The sequence below is a fragment of the Hippichthys cyanospilos genome, chromosome 15, assembly GCF_059441005.1.
Source record: "Hippichthys cyanospilos isolate Australia breed blue-spotted pipefish chromosome 15, RoL_Hcya_1.0, whole genome shotgun sequence".
In the NCBI taxonomy this organism is placed as follows: Eukaryota; Metazoa; Chordata; class Actinopteri; order Syngnathiformes; family Syngnathidae; genus Hippichthys; species Hippichthys cyanospilos.
Window position 1 is genome coordinate 16,709,946 of NC_142383.1, and position 23,277 is coordinate 16,733,222.

The following is a 23,277-nucleotide window of genomic DNA, read 5'->3' on the forward strand; positions in this document are numbered from 1 at the left end:
ACACGACCACGTTGTCTTTTTCCGGAAAAAAAAACAACAACGTAAGGCTTTTTTCGCGTTTACACGAAAAAGCCCATGTATATTAAAGCTCTTAAAAAAAAAAACAACAACAACCACGTGTAGTAAGGCTTCATTCGTCACAAAAAACAACCATGTATGGTAAATCTATTTTTTTATTTCCGCAAAAAAAACGTGTATTGTAAGGCTTTTTTCCGCAAAAATAACCATGTGTAGTAAGGTTTTTTTGCCGCAGAAAAAAACGAACATGGCTGGGTTAGGCTTTTGATTTTCGCAAAAAAACCATAATGTATCGTGAAGTTCCTGTTTTGCAAAAAAAAGCTCATGCTACACAAAAAAAATACACAAAAATAAACCATGTATAGAAAGGCTTTTTTTTTTGCAAAAAACGAACATTTAAAAAATAACAATTATAATAAAGTTTTTTTTTTTGCTTTAGAAAAAAGAATAACCATATATTGTACTTTTCTTTTATTAATACGACCATGTATAGTGAAGCGTTTTTTTCTTACAAAAACCCCATGTATAATACGATGTCTTTTTTTTCTAAAAGAACGACCATGTAAAATAAAGTAGTTTTTTTTTTTTTTTGCACAAAAAAAGAACCATGTATAGGAAAGGTGTTTTTCCCCCCCTAAAAACGACCGTGTTTAAAATGACGTTTATTTTCAAAAAATGTAAACATTACTTTCATTCCAGGAAAGTCAACAATATGCAGAGTGAGTGAGCCTCCATGCCATGATTTTTTTTTTTTAATATTCTGAAATTGAAATGGAGTCGGATGAATAAAATGGAAAAACAATTTCAAGCGTGAGGAAGAAAACCATCATAAATCAGACCGTTTCTGCCCCCTGCTGGCTGTCACTGAAAATGAACTTCACTTGACTTCTTTTCTTTTGAAAATCAAACCAATACTTGAATTTGCACACAAATGTCCACTTTCTACACCATGAGAAAAATCTGACTTTAATGATGACTTATGCAGAGGTCATATTTCAACATATAATAAGCCACAGATGATGAGCCAAACGTGATGTACTGCTAACATTTATCCCTGGAGGAATGGGTTTGAGTGTCTTTTTTTTCTTTATTTGTTTCATATTATTTTCGCGGTGAGCATCTGGGAGGAGCGAAAGTTTTCAGGTGCAACTACGATCTTTTCCTCCTGCTCTCGGGACTCCCGAAGTCGGCCGGTCGGAGTTTCATCTCGGCAAACTCGATGGAGGTCTCGTGGCCCTTCCAGTGGAACCAGTTGACACCCTGTGGACCAAATAAATCGATTTTGATACGGTGAATATATTGATTCCAAACTCTTATAACTGAAGAAAACAAAAAGTCGTTTATTGACAAAGTATCTTAAAAATGTGACCAAAAATAACCCTGCCAAAAAAAAAAAAATCATGAATAGCGTGATTAGAATGAATAATACCTACGGATGCCACAAGAGGGTGCTACTATTTTTCAGTTAAATCCAGTACAAACGTAGAGGTGTCACTCTACCACAATAATAATAAATTTTTGTTATTCTACGTACCTTACTGTGACTCTTATCTCCATATTTTCCCATGAGGTTGACCCGATGGCAGTTTTTGTACCAGAAGGCTCCCTTGTAGGACAAAGCGCAGTTGGTGACGGCGATGTCGTTGTCGTTGTCGAAAGTGGAGAAGGGCCGACCCTGGTGGTACGTCATGGAGTCACCTGGTGCGCAGACAGAGCCATATTCAAATAAGCTTCCTTAAACAAATAAACTATTCTTAATCAAGCATTAGCTAGCTTCAATTTAGTAGTGGTACAGTGGCTTCCATTCAATATGCTTCTATTCCCTTTCATTCAGCGGTTTTGATTCGTCATCGTTATTTAGTTTTAAGCTAATTTTGTCCAGAATCGTTTGCTAACTATGATTTGCTAGGTTTTGTTAGCTTACATCTATTAGTTTGTTGTGTTAGCTCACTTGCATAAGCCTGTGGCTTCTGTTTGGTTATTTCTGCCCATTTATCTTCATTTGCAGCTGAATTAACCCAAGTTTCTTTTGCTCACTTTTATTTGCTAACGTTTGTTAGCTCACTTCCAATCGCTAGCTTGTATTGACTAATTTTCGTGAGCTTGTTTCGATTTACTAGCTTGTGTTTGCTTATTTGCAGTCACTTGCAGTTTCATTGTCCCAATTTTGACCAAAATCTTTTGCTAACTTTCATTTGCTACCATTTGTTAGCTCACTTCCATTCGGTAGTTTGTATTAGCTCATCCCCTTGTTAGCTTGTTTCCTTCCAGTAGCTTGCGTCTGCTTATTTCTGCGTGTTTAAATGAAGTCGCTTTTTGGTTGACCTAATTTAGTCCAAAATCTTTTGCTAATTTTTATTTGCTCACGTTTGCTGGCTCACTTGCATTCTGTAGATTGTGTTAGCTCACTTTCATTAGCCTACTTCAATTGAATAGCTTCTATTTAGTTATTTCTGCCAATTTACATTTTCATGCAGTTATATTAACATAATTTTGTGCAAAATGTCCTGCTAACTTTTAATTGGTAGCTTTTGTTAGCTCTGGCTTGCTTGCGTTAGCTCCCTCTCGTTAGCATGCTTGCGTTTGGTAGCTTCTGTTTGGTTATTTCTGCTCGTTTACATTCGCTCGCTTCTCATTGGTTCCTTTCCTTTGGTAGATTCTCATTGGGTATTTTTGCTCAGTTAAATTTGTTCTTTTTCAATCCTGTAGGTTTTGAACAGTAGATCCTAAAAAAACAAAAGAAAAAAAAAAAACCTAAAGCCAACCTGCCGTCCCGCTGTAGGCACCGATGTAAAGTTTATAGCGCGTTCTAGGGTCTGCAATGGAGAACTTGTCATATTGAGCGTATGCAGACTTTCCAGCATCCCTGAGGTCCACGCGCAGCACGTACTGGCCAGCAGTCGTGATCTTGTGAAGGTTGCTGAGACCTGCAAGTCAATCGGATTGAGTATTAAAGCAGGACGGCGAAAAACATTCAAGAAGTCGAACGGAGAAGAAGCGTACCCAGCCAGAACTCATCGTTTATGTTACCAAAACCTGCGGTGTAGTTTTTCCAGTTCCTGAAGAAGTCTAGCCTTCCGTTCTGCCGTCTCAAGAAGACCTGCAGAAGACACATCTCAGTGAGAAACATAAATACTATTAACTCCTTCCCTGAGCCAAATTCTAGAACATGCTTACAATCCATCCTCCGCCGTCCGTCTCCATGTCGCAGTAGACTTGGATGACCTGACTTTCAACGCCGGCCACGTAGATGGGGTACACGCCAGAAGTGCTCTCCCCGTTCAGGAAGATTTGAGCGCAGTCTTTGGGGTACTTGTGCACTTGGCCCACTGAAGTCAAGCAGCAAACAAAAAATGAGAAATAATCATGGTTCGAACAAGCAGAACGTTTTGGGAGTGGTTTGGATCATTTTTTTGGACAGTAAGGGGCGAAGACCTGGTACTTGCCTGTACTGAAGACAGTGGTCACGTGGTGACTCTTCTCAGCTCTGGCGATGGCTTGCAGTTGGACCGTATACTCTGTAGACCTGGTCAGCTGGGCCATGTTGTACGAGGAGGCAGTCGGACTCAGCATGACCTCCTATAAAATATTTCGGAATGAAATTTTAAATCACGTCATTTTTACAAAGAGCATACCGGCATTTATGTGTGAAATCCACAGGATTACGAAGGGTTCCTTGACATAAAATCTGTCCCTGATCCTAAAAAAATGTGAACCCCATGTGTATCATACCCTGGTTGATCCATCTGGTGCAGAGAAGGTCAGAGAGTAACCGCTAATGGAAGCCTGTGGGGGTCTCCATGTCAGAGTTGCGCTATCCGTTTGAATGTTGACAGCCACGAGATCTTGAGGGGGGTCCACCTCTGGGAACACAGCCAAATCTGGGTTATCAAAGCTGTAACATCACTCACAGATGAATCCGATTTATACTCGGGCCTACTGGTGGTGAATTCTGTCAGGACAGATGCGCTCATCTGGGCTTCCCTAGTGGCGAAGAGTTCCACGGAGTAGGGCGTCGCCGGAAGCAACGAGGATATCTCCAACTCAGTTCCAGAAACACGCTCCACAACGGGGGGCGCTGTGAGACACATCAGCCGGTCCCATCACAGCATGGACACATTTCAAGTCAAGTATTGGAAGAGACAAACCTGACTCGGAATTGTACGTTACTACGTATCCGTCCACCCTGGCTACGGACGCTTGCCACTGCAACCGAGCGGAGGTGTCCGTGATGTTAACCGCGACCAAACCCTGAGGTCGGTCCAAAGCTGTGGGGGGAATAGTCTCACTGAAAAGCCATTTGTGAAGGCTGAAGGCAGAGACCGCTATTTGGGCGCAGAGACCAACCGGTGGTTATGACGTCACCACTTGGGTCACTCTCCTCCAGACCCTTCACCGCACTGACTGTCACCTGGTACATTCTGCCCGGACTCATGTTGGGTAGCAGAGCCTGGACCACGTCGCCATCCACAGTTACGGTCATTTGGCTTCCTGTGGACAAGAAAACTTATTAAAGTAGTGACCAAACTCGAAGTCTTGAGTCCTCATCTCTGCTCTAGGTACTCAAGAACAAGGTTACAATAAAAACCTTACCGCCCTCAAATGGCATGTAGGTGATGTGATAGTTGTCTACTGCAGACTGTGGTGTGGACCAATGGACCACAGCAGACGAGTCGGTCACATCAGAGAAACGCAGGCCCTTTGGAGTAGTCAGACCTAGTGGAGGGGAATGGTATTCAAAGATTAGAAGTGGCTGGGAAAACGTCCAAGGACTGAGGTGGTCCTGCATCAGCAAGCCTCCACCAGACAAGGGAAGGTGACTAACTGACAACTTGATCCAGAGGTTAATAAAGAAACAGTGCATCCCATTTTCAGTCCTTTCTATGGAATCAGAGGATATGGTTAAAAAAAGATGCAATGGTTTAGTAAGGAAACATTGGATCCAGTTGTGAGAGGTCCTAGATTAAACATAAAGCCACTGGGTTGAGTCCTGAGAAGTTAGTATAGAAACAACAGATTCAGTTCTGAGACATTAGTATAGAACCCGTAGCAACAGTTCCAATAGTAGTATAGTATGGACTCTAAGGTTCCAGTCTTTATTCCTAGTGGTTAGTATACAAGCAGTAGATTATGTTCTGAAGGGTTGCAGACTTTAGTATAAGACCGGTATGTCCCACTCTGAGAGGTTTCAGAAGTTAATTTAAGACCATTTGAGTGAGTTCTAAAATGCTAGTATTGCATAAGAATGGGGACAGCCGGTGCTGAAAGAGTCCAGAGGTTGATGTACAACCATAGTTCTAAAGTGTCCCAGAAGATAGTAGGGAACATGCTCCATACTGAGGGGTATAAAAATCTAGAATCGGTTCCGAAAGGTTACAGAGGTAACAGATCGAGTTCTGGGAGGTGTGAAAGTTTATTTTTACGTAAAGCATACACAGTTTTGGGGACTTTCAGGGGTTAGTGAAGAACCTGTGGGTTTAGCTCTGAAAGGTTCAAGGGTTTAGTGTGGAAAAGAAGATCCAGTTTTGAGACATTCAAGTATTTAATGACTTGAATACCTGTCTGAGCAACCCCAATGATTGGTTGTGAGCGGTGGTCCAAAGAAAGGCCATAAAGTTCAATTTCGTACTCTGTCCCCGGCATGAGTCCAGTGATTAGCCTGGTTCGCTCGTCGCCGTGGACAACGTGCTCCTGAGGACGGGACAATCTTTTGCTGTCCCGCAGTTTGATCACAAATCTGTCAAATAGATCTTCGTCCGCCGTCCACGACACGCGGAAACTGTCGGCGGTGATGTCAGACACAAAAAGGTGCTCCACCTCAGGTTCTGCCTCTGGGCCGGAAAGGAAAATGTGTTCATTGATCCACTTGCGATCGAATCTTCAGGAAAGACACATAAGAAAGGGTCCTCCATTTTAGAGTGGAGGACTTCAATCAGGATGCAAGTGCAAGATGGTCCGAGCAGAATGAAAAGAATCGAAGAGGCTTTTCAGAGGTTTTCGGTCAAGTCGGTTTCAGACTGGAGCCGATCCAGTGCATTCAAAAGTCATGAAACAGTTTAGAGGTTAGCTCGACGGATATATCATGCTCCGTGTTTTCCTTCCTCTGATGGTTTCGGTCTTGGCTCTAGGCTGGCCGTTTGTGTCCCGCTCATGTCACTACTTCTTTGTTTCTCAAATGAAACAAAAGCTATTTCAGTTTCCCCCTGACGGCTCGTAACTGCGTAAGTTCCCATAGTATGTAGACACCTACAAATGAAGGACAAATGTCCAAACCATCGGAAGGAAAACAGTCAAATATGAACGCAAACCAACCAGCTGGCTCACATTTTATTTGGGGAAGTAGGAGAAATAAAAAAAAGGGACGGGAAGCGCTAGAGTGCCCGCTCCCGCAGCTGCACGCCAAGATCACGTCATAGATGCTTGAAAGGAAATGTGAAGAGGGAGAGGATTCTGGAAACCATTCATTGTCATAAATCAGGTCAGGCGGAAAGACTGAAGCCTCAGAAGCAAAATATAGCGGAGTTGAGTTGCCGCCATCTATGACTTTAAAGGAAACAAATCAATGTAGGCGTTGTCGTTGAAACTTCAGTTGCATCGGAAGGCGGATCGACGATGTGCATGGAGAAGTGGTACCTTGACTTCAAAATGTAATTCATCTTGTGAAATGAATTAAAATGCCATAATTATCCGTATCGTCTGAAAAGGGCTCGCCCACATGCAAGGGCATTTCATTCCCAACGGCGGCGTACCCGCAACTCGCGATACGGCGACGCAAAGCAAACAAAGTCCACCAAGCAAAACAACAGGAAAAACTTGGCACTCATGTTGTAAGTCAAGATACCACTATAGTTTGACAAGGGCGCCCCGTCCCAGAGAGCGGGGTCTCTACGGTCGATACCTGTGACAGCAACTGCGGTGAGGGGCCGCGAATGGAGCCCCGCCTTTGATACGCCCGTCAGCCTGACCTCATAGCCTATACCGGTTATGAGCCCCCAGACGTCCAGGTGGCTCTGGTTTCCTGGAACCGTAAACTCCTGAGGCTCCAGAAGCCATCCCGAGTCGGTCACCACTACGTTAAAGTGGCTGAAAGCCCCACCGGAGGGCGCCGATTCTTCCCGCGGCTGCCGCTGCTTCACTCCCCACGAAACGCGGAAGCCGAAGGGGCTGACGTTGGAAATAGTCAGGTTTTCCACTTTGGGCAAAGGTGCTGGAGATAAGGAGGGAGTCCGGAGAGTTGGGTCTAATTTCTCATTTTGGCTTCATGCGACGGGCAAGGTGTTAGCGTGAGCTCTGGTTGCAGCTAAAGATCGAGACGTGGCTCAGCGTTTGGTAGACCTAAACGTCTGACTTTAACCACACGGATACTTAACTTTGTAATACCTTTTGTTTCTTTTCTTGTGGTGTCACGCTTTTTGTTTTTGAACTCTGCCTCAATCCAAATATTACCATGCAAGGAGCCCCTTGCCCCACTGGGGAAATGCGGTACTGCACCCCTCACAGTCATTTCTATGTGGACGACAATTGTTGAACACAGTGGCAAACACCGACGTGGAATCCTCCGTTTTCAGTACCCCCAACATGCTGGATCTGCTTCTGTGGGTCCATGATCTCTGTTCACTCTCAACGAATGTCAAAACAGCTATTACGTCTGTCAAACAGTACAGTTAGCTCCTCCCCGTCTGACTGAGGGTTGAGTTTGAAATTTCCATTGTTAAAAATATAATAAGCGTCAAAAGCCAGAAAAAAAAGCATTTGACCTCGGTTAGGGAGGAGTCAATGATTTAGCCCCACCCCACATTGAGCCACGCCTCGATCTGCAAGCTGCAGCCAGGGCTTCTTGCGGTGTTGAACACGGTGAAGTTAGCGTGTACCTGTGATAGCGTGGACTAGCGTGGAGGGAGTGCGGCGCCCGTGAGAAAAGCCGTAAACTTCAACGTTATAGTTCGTGGCATCCATCAGGTTGGAGACGGTAATATTTGCGGCGTCGCCGGGCAGACTGAACTCCTGCGGCTCAGACTGTTGCTCGGCGTCACCGACTCGGACAACAAAGCCATCAAAGTGGCCGGATTCGACACTCCAGCTCACGCTGAGGTTATGCGGACCGGTAGACTGAGCGGTCACGGGCCCCAACAGGGGGGCGTCCTCTGAACACAAAGAAGAACGTGCCGGTTGAGGGGCATCCGGTCTGGAGCCGGCGAGGAGCGGCCGCGGTGGGCCTACCTGTTGTAGCCGCAGCGAAAAGCGGCGGCGTGTTGCGGCCGCCGGCGCTGGCGTACAGCTTTATGTCGTAGCGTGTACGGGCTTTAAGGCCGGCAATGACCGTGGAGCGCGCGTGGCCCGGCAGGGCCTGACCAATCGCCTGCGAGGGCAAAGCAGACTCTCTGACTTCTACTACAAAGTTATCAAACGCCTTGGCGCCCGCCCGCCACGTCAGAGACACTCTGTCTGAGGTAACGTTAGCAACAACTAGCCGGGACAAATCTGGCTCTTCAGCTACAAGAGGGGAGAAAGAGATATACAGTAGATGTTTGTCAAACTAAAACAACGTACAAATCGCTTTGGAGGCACAAAGTATATCGACGCTGGTGTCGTCCCTGCAAAGCCACCGAAGAATTGCGCCGATGCGAATACTTTCTCGCAGCGTTTAATGGTCAGGGAGCAAAAACTGGTGTTTTTCTTGGGACAGCTAGAACAATTTTACAAAGCATAACTGTCGTTACATTAAGGTAGATAAGGTTCAATTTCTATGAATAGATTTTTCAATCTGTCCTCTTGGGTTTTAATCGTGAGCCTTCATGTCTTTTGAGTATTTCCGCAGCTGTGACGTCCCATTTATCGATTTTGCGGCTGATTGTTAGCCTCCTCCATTTCTGAAAGTTTGGAATGTGTGGATTTCTATCGTTTTCTACACTGCAAATCCTCACTAGGGTTACGGATCAAAAGGAACCTATCCCAGCTGACTTTGGATCGGAGACGGTACCCCCGAGAAAAGCTAGCCAATCTCAAGTTACCTATAGATCAGCGACCACTGAAATTTACAACTCATGGGAATTTGGAGTCTTCACTCATCTAACGTCCGTGCTTTTGGAATGTGGGAGCAAGGACAGAAGCAGAGTACCAGGACAAGAACCTTAAACTTAAGAACTACAAGGCAAACCTTTCACCCACTCACCAAACAACCTACTAGATTTTAGTGGCCTGTTTCTGAACATAGATGAGATATTCCCTAACCCTAACCCTAACCCCTAACCCTTGAATTTTGACGGCACTCTTTGGCTAATTCCTTGGTCTACAATTGAGTGTCCCAGCTGAATATAGATCCGATATTGGGCGGGACTACGGAGAATTTCTCATGTCCAAGTCAAAAATCAAGCACCAGTCAACGCAGTCTTGGACTAAATCGGAAATCACGAAGGCAGTTGTTCCGAAGCGTATGAAATCCTTCGCAGGGACGACAGCAAGAATTTGTCAAGAATCTTACTGCCAATTGTTTTTAAAAAGTCCGCTCGAAATACCTGTGGTCGCAACGACACTGATAGCGCTCGTTCGGGCTCCCTTGTACGTCCCGTAGAGGTAGGCTACATAGTCCGAGCCGGGTTGCAGCCCCGACACTTGGTGCGCCGTCACCGAGTGGGAAAGGTTATACTCCCTCGGCTCCATCAGCCAATTGGAATCAATAATCTCCAGGACAAAACCGTCCAAGTGGCCCTCGGTGTGATTCCAGACTACCGAGAAGCTCTCGGACGTCACGTTGGACACGAAAAGTTGGCCCAGCGACGGCTGAGGCGCTGAAGGGAGAAACCATCGTTAGAAGTTTTGGCTTTGTTCTTTTTCTTGATTTCTTCGATTTAAGATTTCAAAAGCAAAGGTTTTCGTGTTCTTAAACGGTTTTCACTAAGGAACACATGGGAGAACATCACAATCGCAGAATGAAGTTTCAAGTGATGGAATTGCAAGAAATTTGTCGCTCAAAATATTTTGGTGAAGGCAGAAAGTCATGTAACCAAGATTTTTTTTTAATTTCTGCCCATCATTTGTAAGGTTATTTCAAATTTGAGAGAACATCGCGAAAAAAATTCTTTGAGAAACGTCGGTACCAATTATGGCATGACTCCTTCTTGTGACTGGGTCCGATGCAGTCAAAATCTCAAGGTGCATTGTCGAAAATTAATATCGCGATTTCCAAATTGTTTACAGTTGCAGATCTCTTCTTTCAGAGTTTCAAAACAATCACATTGTGTGGGCTAAATCATTCTATTTACTTATACTCATAAAAAAATGCGTAAAATGACAAATTTCGTCCATTTGGTCTATGTTCCATGAGGGGCGCGGCTTAGTAAAAATACAACAAATCGATCATGCTCTCGATTTGTTCGAATGCTTGGTGAAGAAATGCTTTAGTCAGGTGGCATGATGCGATGGCTGCGGCGGAAGGACGGGCACGGCAGAATGAAGAAGAAAAATAAACAAGTAAGAAAAGAAGTGTGAACGAACATCAGTCAACGCTATTCAAGCGGCTCAGTGATTACTTAGGGCTCACAAAATGTTGGGAATATTCAGCTTTGGGCTGACATTTTAGAGATGTTGATATTCTACATCTCTTACTTTTGTGAGACATGCACATTGGGATATCAATTTCAAAACGTTCTTGTTTAAACGCCATGTTTTTCTGATGTAAAATCACGAGAAGGCCTTTCAAAACTTTTACCACCGTTAACATTTATCCATCGATGGCTACTGACGTCAAAAATTTATTTCACTGCCAGCCCAGTAAAAATGGATCTTTGACGTCTATAGTTGTCATTGGCACTGAATGACTGGCACAAACACAATAATTCTCTATACCAAATTTCTACTGTGAAGTATGGTGGTGAGCAGCGTCATACTTAATTATGTTCTTAAACAAAGTTCAGGAAATTTGAAGCTTTCAAAAAATTACTTTTGGAAAATAATTATAATACTGAACAGACAAGTCAAAACTATGGCCTTTAAACAAGGATTTTTGTAGACTTTTTAGATCCGCTCTATGTGGGTTTCTTGTTAATAAAGCTGCCACTATGTGGTAATGTGTGCATGTTGGCGCTACAAAGCAAGGAGCAAACAAATCATAAATGATAAAATTTCAATACCTGAACAAAAAAATAAGTTCAAAATCAAGAGCGTCCATGTCAATGAGGGTGCATGCTGGTACGGTATGCTAGCCGTGCACTGATGTTCATTCTAAGCATCCTGAATGCTTAAGACATCATTGACTAACGTTAATTCACGCGTTTTGTTGCGAAGCGGTTACGGGAACAAAAGCTCGCGAGACCGGGCGCCGGGACGGACGCCGGTACCTGTTGTGGCTTCGGCGTACACGGGCTCCAAGAAGGCGCCACGGTGGAGGGGGTAGAGGCCCACCATGTAGCTGGTGTTGGCATCAAGTCCCCAAAGCCCCAGACTGAGCGCTCCACCCGACACGCTCAGGTTCTGGCTCTGCGCCAAATTGTCCAAGTTTGTTACCTCCACCACAAAGCTGTCAAAGTTGGCACCCAACGGGACCCAGGAGGCCGTGAAGCCGTCCCACGATACGTCAGAGAAGGTGAGGTTGGCCACGGAGGGCCTCGCTGCCTCTGCTGGGTCAGACAGAACCGATGCTAAAAGCGGCTCACCGTATAGGCTGACTAAGAAGAAACCACGGAAATTGATTCAACTTTTGTGGATTATCATAACAAGGATGTTAGATGGTTAGAAATACTTTCCCGCAGTTCAAAGGACTCCAAAAATACCTGTGTGGATGAACGGGTTCAGGTGGTGCCCCCTGTAAAAGTTATCAATAAGAGAGACTATAGAAAAGAGCACAAGCTGAGTCCATGGGTCTTTCCTTAAAGGAGAAGATTTTCCATGGTCAGACCAAACCATTCTGACTTTTTTTTAGTCCTTCCTAAAGCGAGGGATGATTTGCAAACTTTGTGACTTGGAATTTGCCTTCAGGAAGTATATTTATCCCCCCAACTGGTCAGGGAAAATCCTTTGTCGATGTTTGTTACCACCCTATGAGCAAATAGTGATAACTGGTAATACTTGTTTTTAAATGAAATGACATATTTTTCCATCACCACCATTCACCTTCCCCTCCCCTGGTAGTTCCACCCACCTGTGGATGCAGCCAGAGTGACCGGCGAACTCATCCTGTGCCCCCGTTCGGCTGTCAAGGTGACTGTATAGCTTGTCGCCGGCGTGAGCTCGCGTAAGACAAACGTCGTCTCAGAGGCTGGGATCTCCGCCTCCTCGACTTGTCCATCTCTGGAGACATACACCAGCCGGTATCGTGACACCTTAGCATGTGGCTTCTCCCACCGGATGCTAACGGATGTCTCCGTGGACTCGACTTGCTCCAGACCTCGAGGAGGGTCCAGGTCTGGCAGGAAACCATAAATCATGAAAACAATTTTTAACTCCTCTTCAAGTTTCTAAGGTGTCTTCCTCACCCGTCGCCGCATTTATGGTAGCCGGGAGGCTTTCCCGCTCGTTCTTCACGCTGGTCACTCCGATCCCGTACTCAGTGCCTGGCTTCAGCCCTAGAAAACCACCACATCCATTACTTCTGAAGTGTCAAACTTCAGTACAACAAGACAGAACTGACCTGGAATTCTAACCCGAACCCCGAAAACCAACCGTAACAAAAATGTGGCCCACGATAAGAACAAATCTGATACCCAGGGACGAGTTTCTCCTCTTTGAGTTCAAGTACGTAGCGTAGGGTAGCCTTACCCCTGAGTGTGGCCGTGGTGCTTTGACCTGGTCCTCTTGGAAACAATTCCTCACCGTGGGTTGCACCAGATAGTGGGCTATATTTCACGCGGTAGCTTTCCACGTCGGCCATACTGTTACGCCACATCAGCGTGATGCTGTTTTCTGTCTGCAGCATGGTCAGGAGCTCCTTAGGGGCGTCCAGTGCTTCATACGATACAAAAAGCGTCATTTTAGTCACTTTGAAGTGGGAAAAAAATGACGTATGTCCTGCCCCAACTCTTCAATCAATTTCTTTTTCCCGAGCTCCCGGACACAGAACCGTATTAAACCGACCTGTGATAAAGGTGGTGACGGACGGCTCGCTGCTGACATCTTGGCTGCGAGACACAAGTGACACGGTATACTCCGTGTCAGGCTTCAGACCCTCTAGACTGTGCTGCCGGTCCGGCGGGAAGATCTCCACTTTGGCGCCTTCGGAGGAGGCTTGGCTGGGCTTGTAAAATAGGGTCACCCGGTCTGTTTTTGCCACCGGCTCAGACCAGCTGATCAGCGCAGAGGAGTCACTAACATCTGAGACTTGGAGCTGCTGCGGGGCATCGATGTCTGCAGAGGGTACAGAGATGCCATCAGTGACCATTTGTTACTTTGCAAACCAGACTTTTTCATTGCGATAGCTTCTTTGTTGTCTATCTAAAGAACAAGGAGAGAAGAGAGACCGAGATCCACACAACTACAGAAGCATTTGTTTTTGACAATAACAATCCATGTAGTCCAAACTCACTGGTTGTGACTCGTTGGATCGCCGGCGGTCCCCTGGTGTTGTTCTTTATAACACTGATGGACACCTCATACTCCTGACCAGGCCCCAGGCCTGATTGGACGAAACGGTTTTGAGATGAGGGGACTGTGCTCACCACTTTTCCGTTTTCTTCTTTCTTCAAAATGAAAAAAAAGAGCAGAGAGTTAGAGGACAAAAAAAAACAGAATGTTTACTTGGTGATGTATGAGTTTTGGTCTCAAGCCCTCTCAGTATTAGTCTTCAAATGTTAAACTCTTCAATTCTTAGTCTAAATACTTCTAATCTTGATTTGGGGTCCAAATCACAAAATCTTGGACTTGTTTTTCCCGAGTCCTTTTTAGTCACAACTCCTAACAGTCTTGGTTTTTAATTTACAGTATTTGACCTGCCCAAGTCTTACGCTTACACTTTATACTTAAAAATTTGGGTATTGAGGTAATGTCAAGACCAAATCAGTCTTGGTCTCAAAATCTTGGTGCTGACTTCCCCTCGAACTCTCAAGAGTTTGATCTTGACTAGGTTTCAAGTCCTCAAAATATTGTTTTTGTTTCCAGCCCAACCCTTCAAAGTCTTGATCTTGATATGAGTTCCTTGGGTTTTGACTTGGTCTCAAACACTCAAAATGTTTGTCTTGAGTCCACCTTGAGATTTGATTTTAGGATTGATTTGAACCCCTTAAAGTTAGGGTTAGGGTCTGAAATGTTCTCAAGCACTCAAACCTTCAAAATCCTTGCCATTATTCGATCTCAACCCTTCAAAGTCTTGGTCTTGATTTGATCGAGGTTACTTGGATTTCTCAAAATCTTTGTCTTGAGTCCATCGATACTGCCTTAAGTCTTAACTTTTATTTGGCATTTTAAAGTGTTGAACTTGGCTTGATCTTGACCCCTTGAAGTCTCTACAGGATTACAAACCTTCAAAATCGTTGTCCTTATTAAGTCTGAGCGCTTTCAAGTCTTAGTCCTGGCTCGGTCTTGACTACAGCACTCCTCTGACGCAACAGCCATCAAAGTACAGTAGTCCCTGGCTTAAAATCGACAAACCGCTTTTTTTTTCAAACATCCAAACCCATTTTCCATATGTCAAAATAAATGCGGGGGACTAAATTAAATCCATGTTTTGCTGAGTGAAGATTTCCAAGAAAATGGTCTGGCTTAGCACCTCTGGCTCATAAAATCCTGGGAACGCTTTCAAATGGGACCCACCATGTTACGGAAGTAGATCTCCCAGCCGTCGAAGGGAAAGTTCAGCTGCTCCCACGCAACCTCGACGGAGGTTTCCCTCACAGACTTGAACCGGAGACCTTCTGGCCGCGGAAGAGCTGCGGGGATACAAACAAAAACCATCAGAAAACTCGGGAGTCAATCGGGTGGAACGTAAACGGGCGCCTTTTGGTACCTGTGGCCACCCTGGCGCTAACTGGCACACTCCTCTTGTCGCTCAGAACCGCGTAGACATTGATGCGGTACTCTAAACCGGGCTCCAGCTCTTTCACCGTGGCCGTGGTTTGGTCTCCGAGTACGGTAAAGTCCAAAAGGATCCCGCCGGGTTGGGCGGGCACGTAGGTGACGAGGTATTCGGTCACCAGCATGTCGTTGATCCAAGATAAGTCCACCGTCTCTGTGGTGACCTCACTCACAGTCAGATCCTTTGGAGGAGACACTGGGAAAAATACATTTCAAAAAGTTAGAAGTTTCACATGGTCCAGTGCGCACAGGCTAATGCGAGCTCCAGAGGAACATCTGGAAGTAGTGAAAGAGACGCCAAAGATAGAAAAAAAGTGGGCTCACATGAATATATTTAGGGGGGGGATCAGTGGGGAGTGACTTTAAAAAGGCTTCCAAGCATATATTAGGTATGACAATTTAAAGCAGTGGTTCGTAAACTGGGCTCCAGGAGCCCTGACTTGTAGGTCAGCGAAATAATTTGCAATAAATTATGTAGTGTCAATTTAAACAGTATCAACATGTGGGAACCTGCGAAACAAATTATTTCTTTTGAGCGTAGCTCTGGGCCAAGAAGAAGCACTGTGGTAGTGGTGTGGATTTTTTTTCTTGAAAACTGCAACTTTATTCCATGAGCCTTAAGGAAGAGGATTAGGGACAGTAAGAAAAAAAAAGGTTGGCCTTAAACTGACAGTCTTCGTAGAATTCTGATCTTAATTCTCACTAGTCGGATTTTCCACTTTTATTTTCATTATTTTGACCAGAATTCTTGAGAGTTTCGACGAAATTGATTCGTCAAAATCCTCGTTACAATCTCAGAATTCTTAGGGAAGAATGCACACTTCTATGGGGGAATTCAGATTATTCTCAGAAACTAAAGTTAGAATTCTGGCTTCAAAGCCGGAATAAAGTGAAAATTCTGACTCACTCATTTTAAAGTAAACATTTTGAGAATAAATTCAGAATTCTGAGAATACTGACAACATTCTTCGTCTTTGCTGCGCCTAATCCTCTGTAGATCCCTCCCCCTCCAATCTGTCAAACATAACATTCATTTGACATTTTGGTGCCAACAAAAGATAGACCTCAGCATCACAGGTCTGTTAGAAGAGTAGTGCTTCGCCGCCATTTTTTGGCATTTACAGTAGAAGTGATTATGAAACTTTTCAGTAGAGGTCTCCATTACGCCACAATTTTATGAGGGGGTCTTTGGAAAAATGCCTCTGGGATAAGGGACCACTGAACCCCAAAAATTTGAGAAACTCTTCAATGATGGAAAACCTCTCCGGATCATCTTACCTTCGGAGCAGTCGTCTCTGATGTAGCCCTCGTCGCAGACGCACCGACCCTCGACACAGAGTCCTCTGTCGTGGCACCTGTTGAGGCAGCTCCGCTCTGCGCAGCTCTCTCCTTCGTAGCCGCTCTCACACTCGCACGTCCCCTTGACGCAGCGCCCCCTGCTGTTGCAATTATCCGGACAGGTGAGCCGGGAGCAGTCGTGGCCCGAGTAGCCCTCCTGGCAGACGCATACGCCGTTGTCGCAGAGGCCCCGAGCCAGGCAGTCGTTGGGGCACGCCTTGCGACCGCAGTCCTCCCCCGCGAAGCCTTCGTCGCACACGCACTGCCCGTCCAGGCAGCGCCCGCGATTCCCGCAGTCGTTGGGGCAGCTGAGCAGGGCGCAGTCGTCCCCGGTGAAGCCGGCGTGGCACTTGCAGCGGCCCTCCACGCAGTCCCCGCGGCCGTAGCAGTTGGACGGGCAGGTCCTGATGCTGCAGTCCTCGCCCGCAAAGCCTTCCAGGCACACGCACTGCCCGTTGATGCAGCGCCCCCTCTGGAGGCAGTCGTTGGGACAGGAAATCTCGCCGCAGTCAACTCCTTGGAAGCCGACGTCGCACACGCAGCGCCCGTTGACGCACTGGCCTCGCCCGTGACAGTTCTCGGGACACGCCAACTGACTGCAGTCATCGCCTTGATATCCGCTGTCACAGACGCACATCCCGTTGAAGCAGGCGCCTCTGTCGTTGCAGTCGTTAGGGCAGGCCAGGCGGGAGCAGTCGTCGCCGGCGTAACCCGCCGTGCAGGCGCAGCGGCCGTCGACGCACATGCCGTTACCGTGGCAGTCGGCAGGGCAGGTGAGCCGTCCGCAGTCCTCCCCGGAAAATCCCGCCTCACAGTGGCAGGTTCCGTTCACGCAGAGCCCGCGACCGAAGCAGTCTTTGGGGCAGACCGATTCGGCGCAATCCGAACCGGTCCAGGGCTCCTCGCAGACACACATGCCGTCCTTACAGCGCCCGCGACCTTTGCAGTTTTCAGGGCAGATGCTCTGAGAGCAGTCATCACCGAAGAAACCCTCAGGACAATCAAGCTCAGTGCAGTTGCTTCCCTTCCAGCCCGGCTCACATGTGCACCCGCACGTCTCAACGCTGAAGTTTCCGTGCTCGCCACAGAGCGACCCGGTCCTCACATTTCCTGCTGGCTGTGCACCGCAACAGACGGCCTCGCCACCCCTGCACCGGCTCCTCAACGCCGACACTTCACCCTCCAGCATTTCGATGCGGCTCATCAGGTCTCGGATCCGAGGGAGGTCGGCGTCGCAGCCGCATGCCCCGCGAGGGATATTGATGCGGTGGGTAAAGACGATCTGACTCTCCCCATCCGCCGAAACTTTGCTCCCGGAGGTGAGGGTGGTTTCCGGAGGCGCCGTGCTCTCTGCGGCGTCCAGATCGACGGAGCAAAGGTGGCCGGCGGGGACGTTGATGTTGTAGACGTGGTTAAAGACAACGGGTTGGTGATCCGCGCTTGCCGAGGTGATGTTGTGCTCCTGAGGTATCTGGCGACGGTGCCGGAGTATTTTTTTCACCAGGCCTCCGGCTGAGAAGCCGAGCAAGCTGCTCACAAAGAGGAAGATCACAAGAACTCTTGTGGCCATGACGCATCACCTTGAGGCTGGGCAGTGTAGGTGATCTGGAAGGAGAACGATTGAAGAAAAAAAACGCTCTATCACAGTTAACCTGTATTTACGGGTAGCGAAAAGGACCTTTTTCTGTCTGTAGATCCGTCCAACCATCCTACATTATTGCTTCTGAATAGGGCCTAAAAAACAAGACATCTGGGACCGATGGACTAATGGACTAATTATCCATCTGTACCTTATATACCTTCGCTAAAACCACCAACAACAAAAAACGCCTGACGGTTCACCCCTTGTCACCTCAGAAACACAACTAGTACTTTCCTAGAACCGTTCGGAGTCGAGGCGCAGGGGCCGGGGCCTCTCATCGGGCCTCTCAGGATTTCATTGTTTTGGCCTTTCACCCCATCCCTGACTTGACCTCGTTCTCTAAACGCCAGTTCACCTTTCACCACGGATACACACATCTGGTGGGATGAAACCACCGAGAACTTCAAAGCAAGTGAATGATAGATATAGTTAGGGCTGCAGCTATCAGATATTCTTGGATTGAATCATTTTACCGATTATCCCCATGATTAACCCTTGGCCAGTATTTTGACCATGGAGAAATTTGATGTTGTCGCCCGCTGGGTGAAATTTCAGCTCCCTAGTGTCTTTTTTCAATACTTTCTCTTTGATATGAAATGTCTTTGTTATAAAGATCAAAGGATTACACTTAATACACTTAAACTAGCTGCATGAAATAAGCTAACATCAGTATCATGTGTACGTGATTGTAAGTGTAGTGTTGTGCTAGTTTAGCTAGCTAGCTTAAATCGCTAGCTGAAGCTAGCTATTGCTTTACCACTTGATCTGGAAGATAAAACAAGACAGGGCTGACACCTGTTTTTATCATTTGTTTCTGATTTTTCCTGTGCCTGTCCAGGCTTGTTGATAAAGAGTTAGCATAGCGTCTTTTTGTCTTGACATAAACGCAATGTAAAAAATTTGGAGGAGTCACTTGTGCGCAAAGTATTGACAGGGCGCAACACTGGGGTCAAAGTGCAGTCGCGGAACGGCCGGTGCGAAAAATTTGGACGGGACCTGCGCAAGCTAAAGTTACAAGTCGACGAGGCTAACAAAGCATGAAAAGCAGACATGGGCCGCGAGTAAGCTAGAATCCAGAGACCGCTGTCGCTTCCCACACGCTGGCAGACGGACCAGAACTTTCCAGCCTGCAAACGGGAAGCCGGGAATGTTGGAGCCGAGCTGCGAGAGGTGCGACTCGCCCGGCCGCTCCGCCGTTCGCATCGAATCTACCGCTTTTTGAAAGTGACTTTTGGAAATGATGGAGCTCTTGATTTCCTGTCTGCCAAATAACATCTGGAAGTCGTCTGGATGCCATTCAGGGAGGCAAAGCAACACCTCATTAATGGATTTCTCCGTTTCCTGCTAAATGTCGTCAAACGGTAATCAGTTCTGTTCATGCGCAGGTTCAAGACCGTAACAATACTGTTTAATTGTTGAAGAAACTCTCAGAGGAACATTGTATTCCAGAACACTTATGAGAAGGTACTTTTTGGTGATTGGGCGGCCTTGGCAAGGGGTCTGTTTTGCCTTTTACGATGGTTGGACAATTTGGAAAAATACGCCTCCAATAAACCTTGTGGTGTAGCTTGCCAGAATTCAGTTGAAAGAAATATCAAGAGGAATGACTCATGTGCTCATTTCACGTTCGTGTTTTGACATAGTCAGGTGTTTGCCCACCAAGTGAGAATTTAACTTTTTCAGTGCCACGGACGAGAATTCTCGTCTTTTAAAATAGTAATAATAATAAATACTAAAACTCTCGTCAAATACGTTTTTTTTTTTTTTTTAAAGGAGGGCAGCTGACACCCTTGACCAATTTTTAACTAATGAGCCAATTGAGCACTGTAGTGACAACTGTGACCAGTGGATGGCAGTGTTTCCACACTTACAACACAGCTGTTACCTACATGCAAGTGTAACTGAAGAATGGAAGTCAATCTTTCAAATTAAACCACAAAAATTGCATAGGTATTCCTAAAACTGAAGCATTTTTAACATAAAAAAAAAGAAAAAAAATATTATACAGGTTACGGGTTATTTTAAAACGGAAATAAATAAATAAATAAATAAATAAATAAATAAATACCAAGTCCATCAACCACTGTATAATTTTTAACATGAACAAAAGAAAAAAAACGATCTAAATAAACTTTCAACAACTGTTGTACTTTTTTTGAGCTTATATACAGGTTACGAGTTACCCTAAAACTGAAAAAAACAAAACAAGTGCCCCCCCACATGCCGTGACGACTATAAATAAGATTATTGTCTATAAAAATTACATTAGTATACCTAAAACTGTATCCTTTTAAAAATTAACAAAAGAAAAAATATATCTACATCACCTTTCCTCAACTGTTAACTAATTTTTTTCCCCTTAGCGTTGAAATAGGTTACAGATGAGTCAAAAACTGAAAAATCCAAAACAAAAAACAAGTGCATCAAAGTTGTAAAAGTATACCTAAGACTGTGTAATTTTTAACATAAACAAAAGAAAAAAGCATTTGAATCAACTTTAATCTATTTTTTACAGCATTTCTACAAATTACAGGCCAGTCTGAAACTGAAAAAAAAACCAACCTAATTGCATCAAAGCACCTGCAAAAAAAGGATGCTTATTTTATTAAAATTACACTTCACGTTACCAAAACAAAGCCTTTTACCCATTACCCCCCAAACTCCCACTATTTGAAAAAAAAAAAAACGGATCTACAGGAACTTAATTCTAGAAACGTAATCAAGAAACTACTAAATATAAAAGTTGTCATTTGCTTTTGAACTCTTCAACTCTCATCAGTCCAAAACAATACAATCCAAAATTTTACTACTTATTTTGAGACGAATTTTTTTCCCACAAAACGATCCGGCGTTTCTCATGAATAAAGTTACGAGACGATACGCAACGGTTTCGGGCCGCTTCGGTAGACTTTGAGACGAGCGACTGCTGCGGCGCTCGTGTCAAACGCGCGCACGCGTTTGGTCCGCGTAAAACGTCAACGCGTAGAAAGGGAAGAAGCTCCCGCAGAAGCTAATATCTGCCGTCCTACCGTACAAGCTTCTCGCCGTTAGGACTCCCTCACACGTGCGCGGGAGAAGAAGAAGATGAAGACGACAGCATGATGCTCCGCAGCCAAGGTGGCGTTTTGGCTCCTCGCTCTTGCCGCTCGGCTGCTCTGCGACTGCGAGCGGGATGCACAAATAGAAAGGGCGAGAGAGAGAGAGAGAGAGAGAGAGAGAGAGAGAGAGAGCGAGTGGGAGTGAATGCCTTTTCAAAAGTGAGGTCAGGGAGCCGCTGCCTCCACACTCCAAGCACCCCCCCCCCACCCCACCCCACCCCCTTCCCCATCTACCGCTCAGGCTGGGATGTGTCCCGAATCTTTCGTTCATTCTCTATTCCTTAACTCATTCAGTCCCAAAGACGGAATTATACGTTTTTTGTGTGTGTGTGTGTAAGAATCCATGCAATCAGTTCCAGGTACTTTTTTTTTCTCTTTCTAGTTTTAATTTCTGAAGAAATGGTTCTCGAATGGGGGTACTTGAAGGAACGACTCGAGATTTTGAAGAAAACATACATGCGAAAATCCTTTAAAAATAATCGGAGAAAAAATTAATTATTTCAGGAACACATAAACACATAAAATAAATGTTATTTTATTTAGGTGATTCAATTTTATCATTGTTAAAACTCAGATTTTTCCCAATACTAGAATGGTTCGACCCAATTTGTCATGTGCTACCGCTCGTTACCTGTCGAGTTAATGATTTATTTTTGTGAGCTCATCTCGACAACGATCCCAAAAGTTGAATATTTTTCTGAGTACAAATATTTATTCATAATTATTTCTTTTTGACAATAGGTCAGACACTTTATGTTGATTATTTTTTGTGGACAAATATGTTTTATGAATTAAATTAATGATTTATTTTTGTGAACAGGTCTCTACTATAACTCCAAAACAGGACGCTTTACGCTTGATATTTTTCTGTGGACAAATATTTATTTATAAATATATATTTATTGACAACGGGTCTGATATTGATTATTCTTTGTGGAAAAAAAAATTAAGTTAGTTTTTTTTCTTCTTTTTTTTGACAAAATATTTCTTCTATGATCCAAAAGAAGACACTTTAGGTTGATTATTTTTTGTGGATCAAAACACATGAAGTTTGAAAGAGTCTAAAGGTTAATAAATCAGACATTGATGGCGTGTTTTAAGTCTTTTTTTTTTTGAAAAGTCGAGAGGTACGATAGGGGTCAAATTTAGCCCATGTCCGGCTCATTTACTGCCATTCAAAATTGGAAATATGATCAATTTTGGACATATTGAAAACCCAATGTTTTGGCATACATTTCCCCCAAATTTTGCATTATTCCTTTAAATGTTTCACAGTCGAAATTTTTGTGTTGACACCCCAAAACCACCGGGTATAGACGAGCCTGCCGCCACTCCAGACCGCCAGCTGCCACTCCGTTGTTCATCTTAATGCGATTAGCGGCTACAATTAGCTTCAATGTTTCTAATGAGTTGGGTTTGCATTTACACAAAAGACACCCCACTAAGTAAATCCCCATTCCATCAAATTAGCCAGAAAGGCCACATTAAGTGGATTTGTCACTTTTCATTGCAAGAGGACCAAAAAAAAAAAAATAGAACAAACAAAAACGTCTGGATTTTATTAGCTTTCACAGTTAAAAAAAAAAAAAGCGGGATGCATCTGAATCGCGAGCTGAGGCAATCCAAACACGTCGACACTATGTCAGCGTTCATCATGTCAAATGTTCTCGGCGGGATCTGGTGACGCCAGCCAAACTAGGCAAACGGGTCACACGCTATTTCAAAACGCAGAGGCCAGGCCAGACACTTGACAGAGGCTAAATGCTAATGCTAACGAGGGAAAAAAAGAGTTAGCACGCTAGCATTAGTTAATCATACTGATTCAACAAAATAGTACCGGAAATAAAGACACAGTATAATAATTAATTAATAATTAATTAATTTAGACATACATCTTCCCTTTTGTTTTATTAAATGAAGTAAATTCCAAAACAAAGAAGTGATTCGTGCTAGCTAAAATGGAAAACCTGAGCTGCACTCCACCATAAGCTAATTAAAACCGAAAATGAAATGAAAAGTACAAGAAATGAAGACAAACTGATAAAATCACGAAAAATAAAAAGAACGGACGTTGAATGACAGTTCTATTTTTAAACTACTATTATTTTTAGTAATAATAATTTACTAATTTAACACATTTGAGTAAGTCAAGCTTGTTAAAAAAGTGATCAGTAGCAATGG

At 44.7% G+C, this 23,277-nt stretch overlaps 1 protein-coding gene across 1 annotated transcript; it reads right to left on the reverse strand.

Moving 5' to 3' along the window:
- Positions 1–667: 667 nt before the first annotated feature.
- Positions 668–21,159, reverse strand: LOC148411974 (tenascin-like). Its single transcript, XM_088435442.1, has 27 exons — positions 21,028–21,159; positions 16,297–17,961; positions 14,951–15,214; positions 14,758–14,873; positions 13,535–13,688; positions 13,087–13,356; positions 12,772–12,957; positions 12,489–12,578; positions 12,155–12,418; positions 11,787–11,843; positions 11,355–11,693; positions 9,534–9,806; positions 8,239–8,511; positions 7,890–8,162; positions 6,917–7,225; positions 5,577–5,849; positions 4,612–4,734; positions 4,366–4,509; positions 4,167–4,286; positions 3,959–4,096; positions 3,751–3,881; positions 3,465–3,597; positions 3,196–3,347; positions 3,022–3,118; positions 2,784–2,945; positions 1,553–1,716; positions 668–1,278 (listed from the first exon to the last, which is right to left on the reverse strand). Exons 2-27 carry the CDS (start codon positions 17,924–17,926, stop codon positions 1,168–1,170), a joined length of 6,246 nt encoding a protein of 2,081 aa, XP_088291568.1. The 5' UTR covers positions 17,927–17,961; positions 21,028–21,159; the 3' UTR covers positions 668–1,167.
- Positions 21,160–23,277: the final 2,118 nt, after the last annotated feature.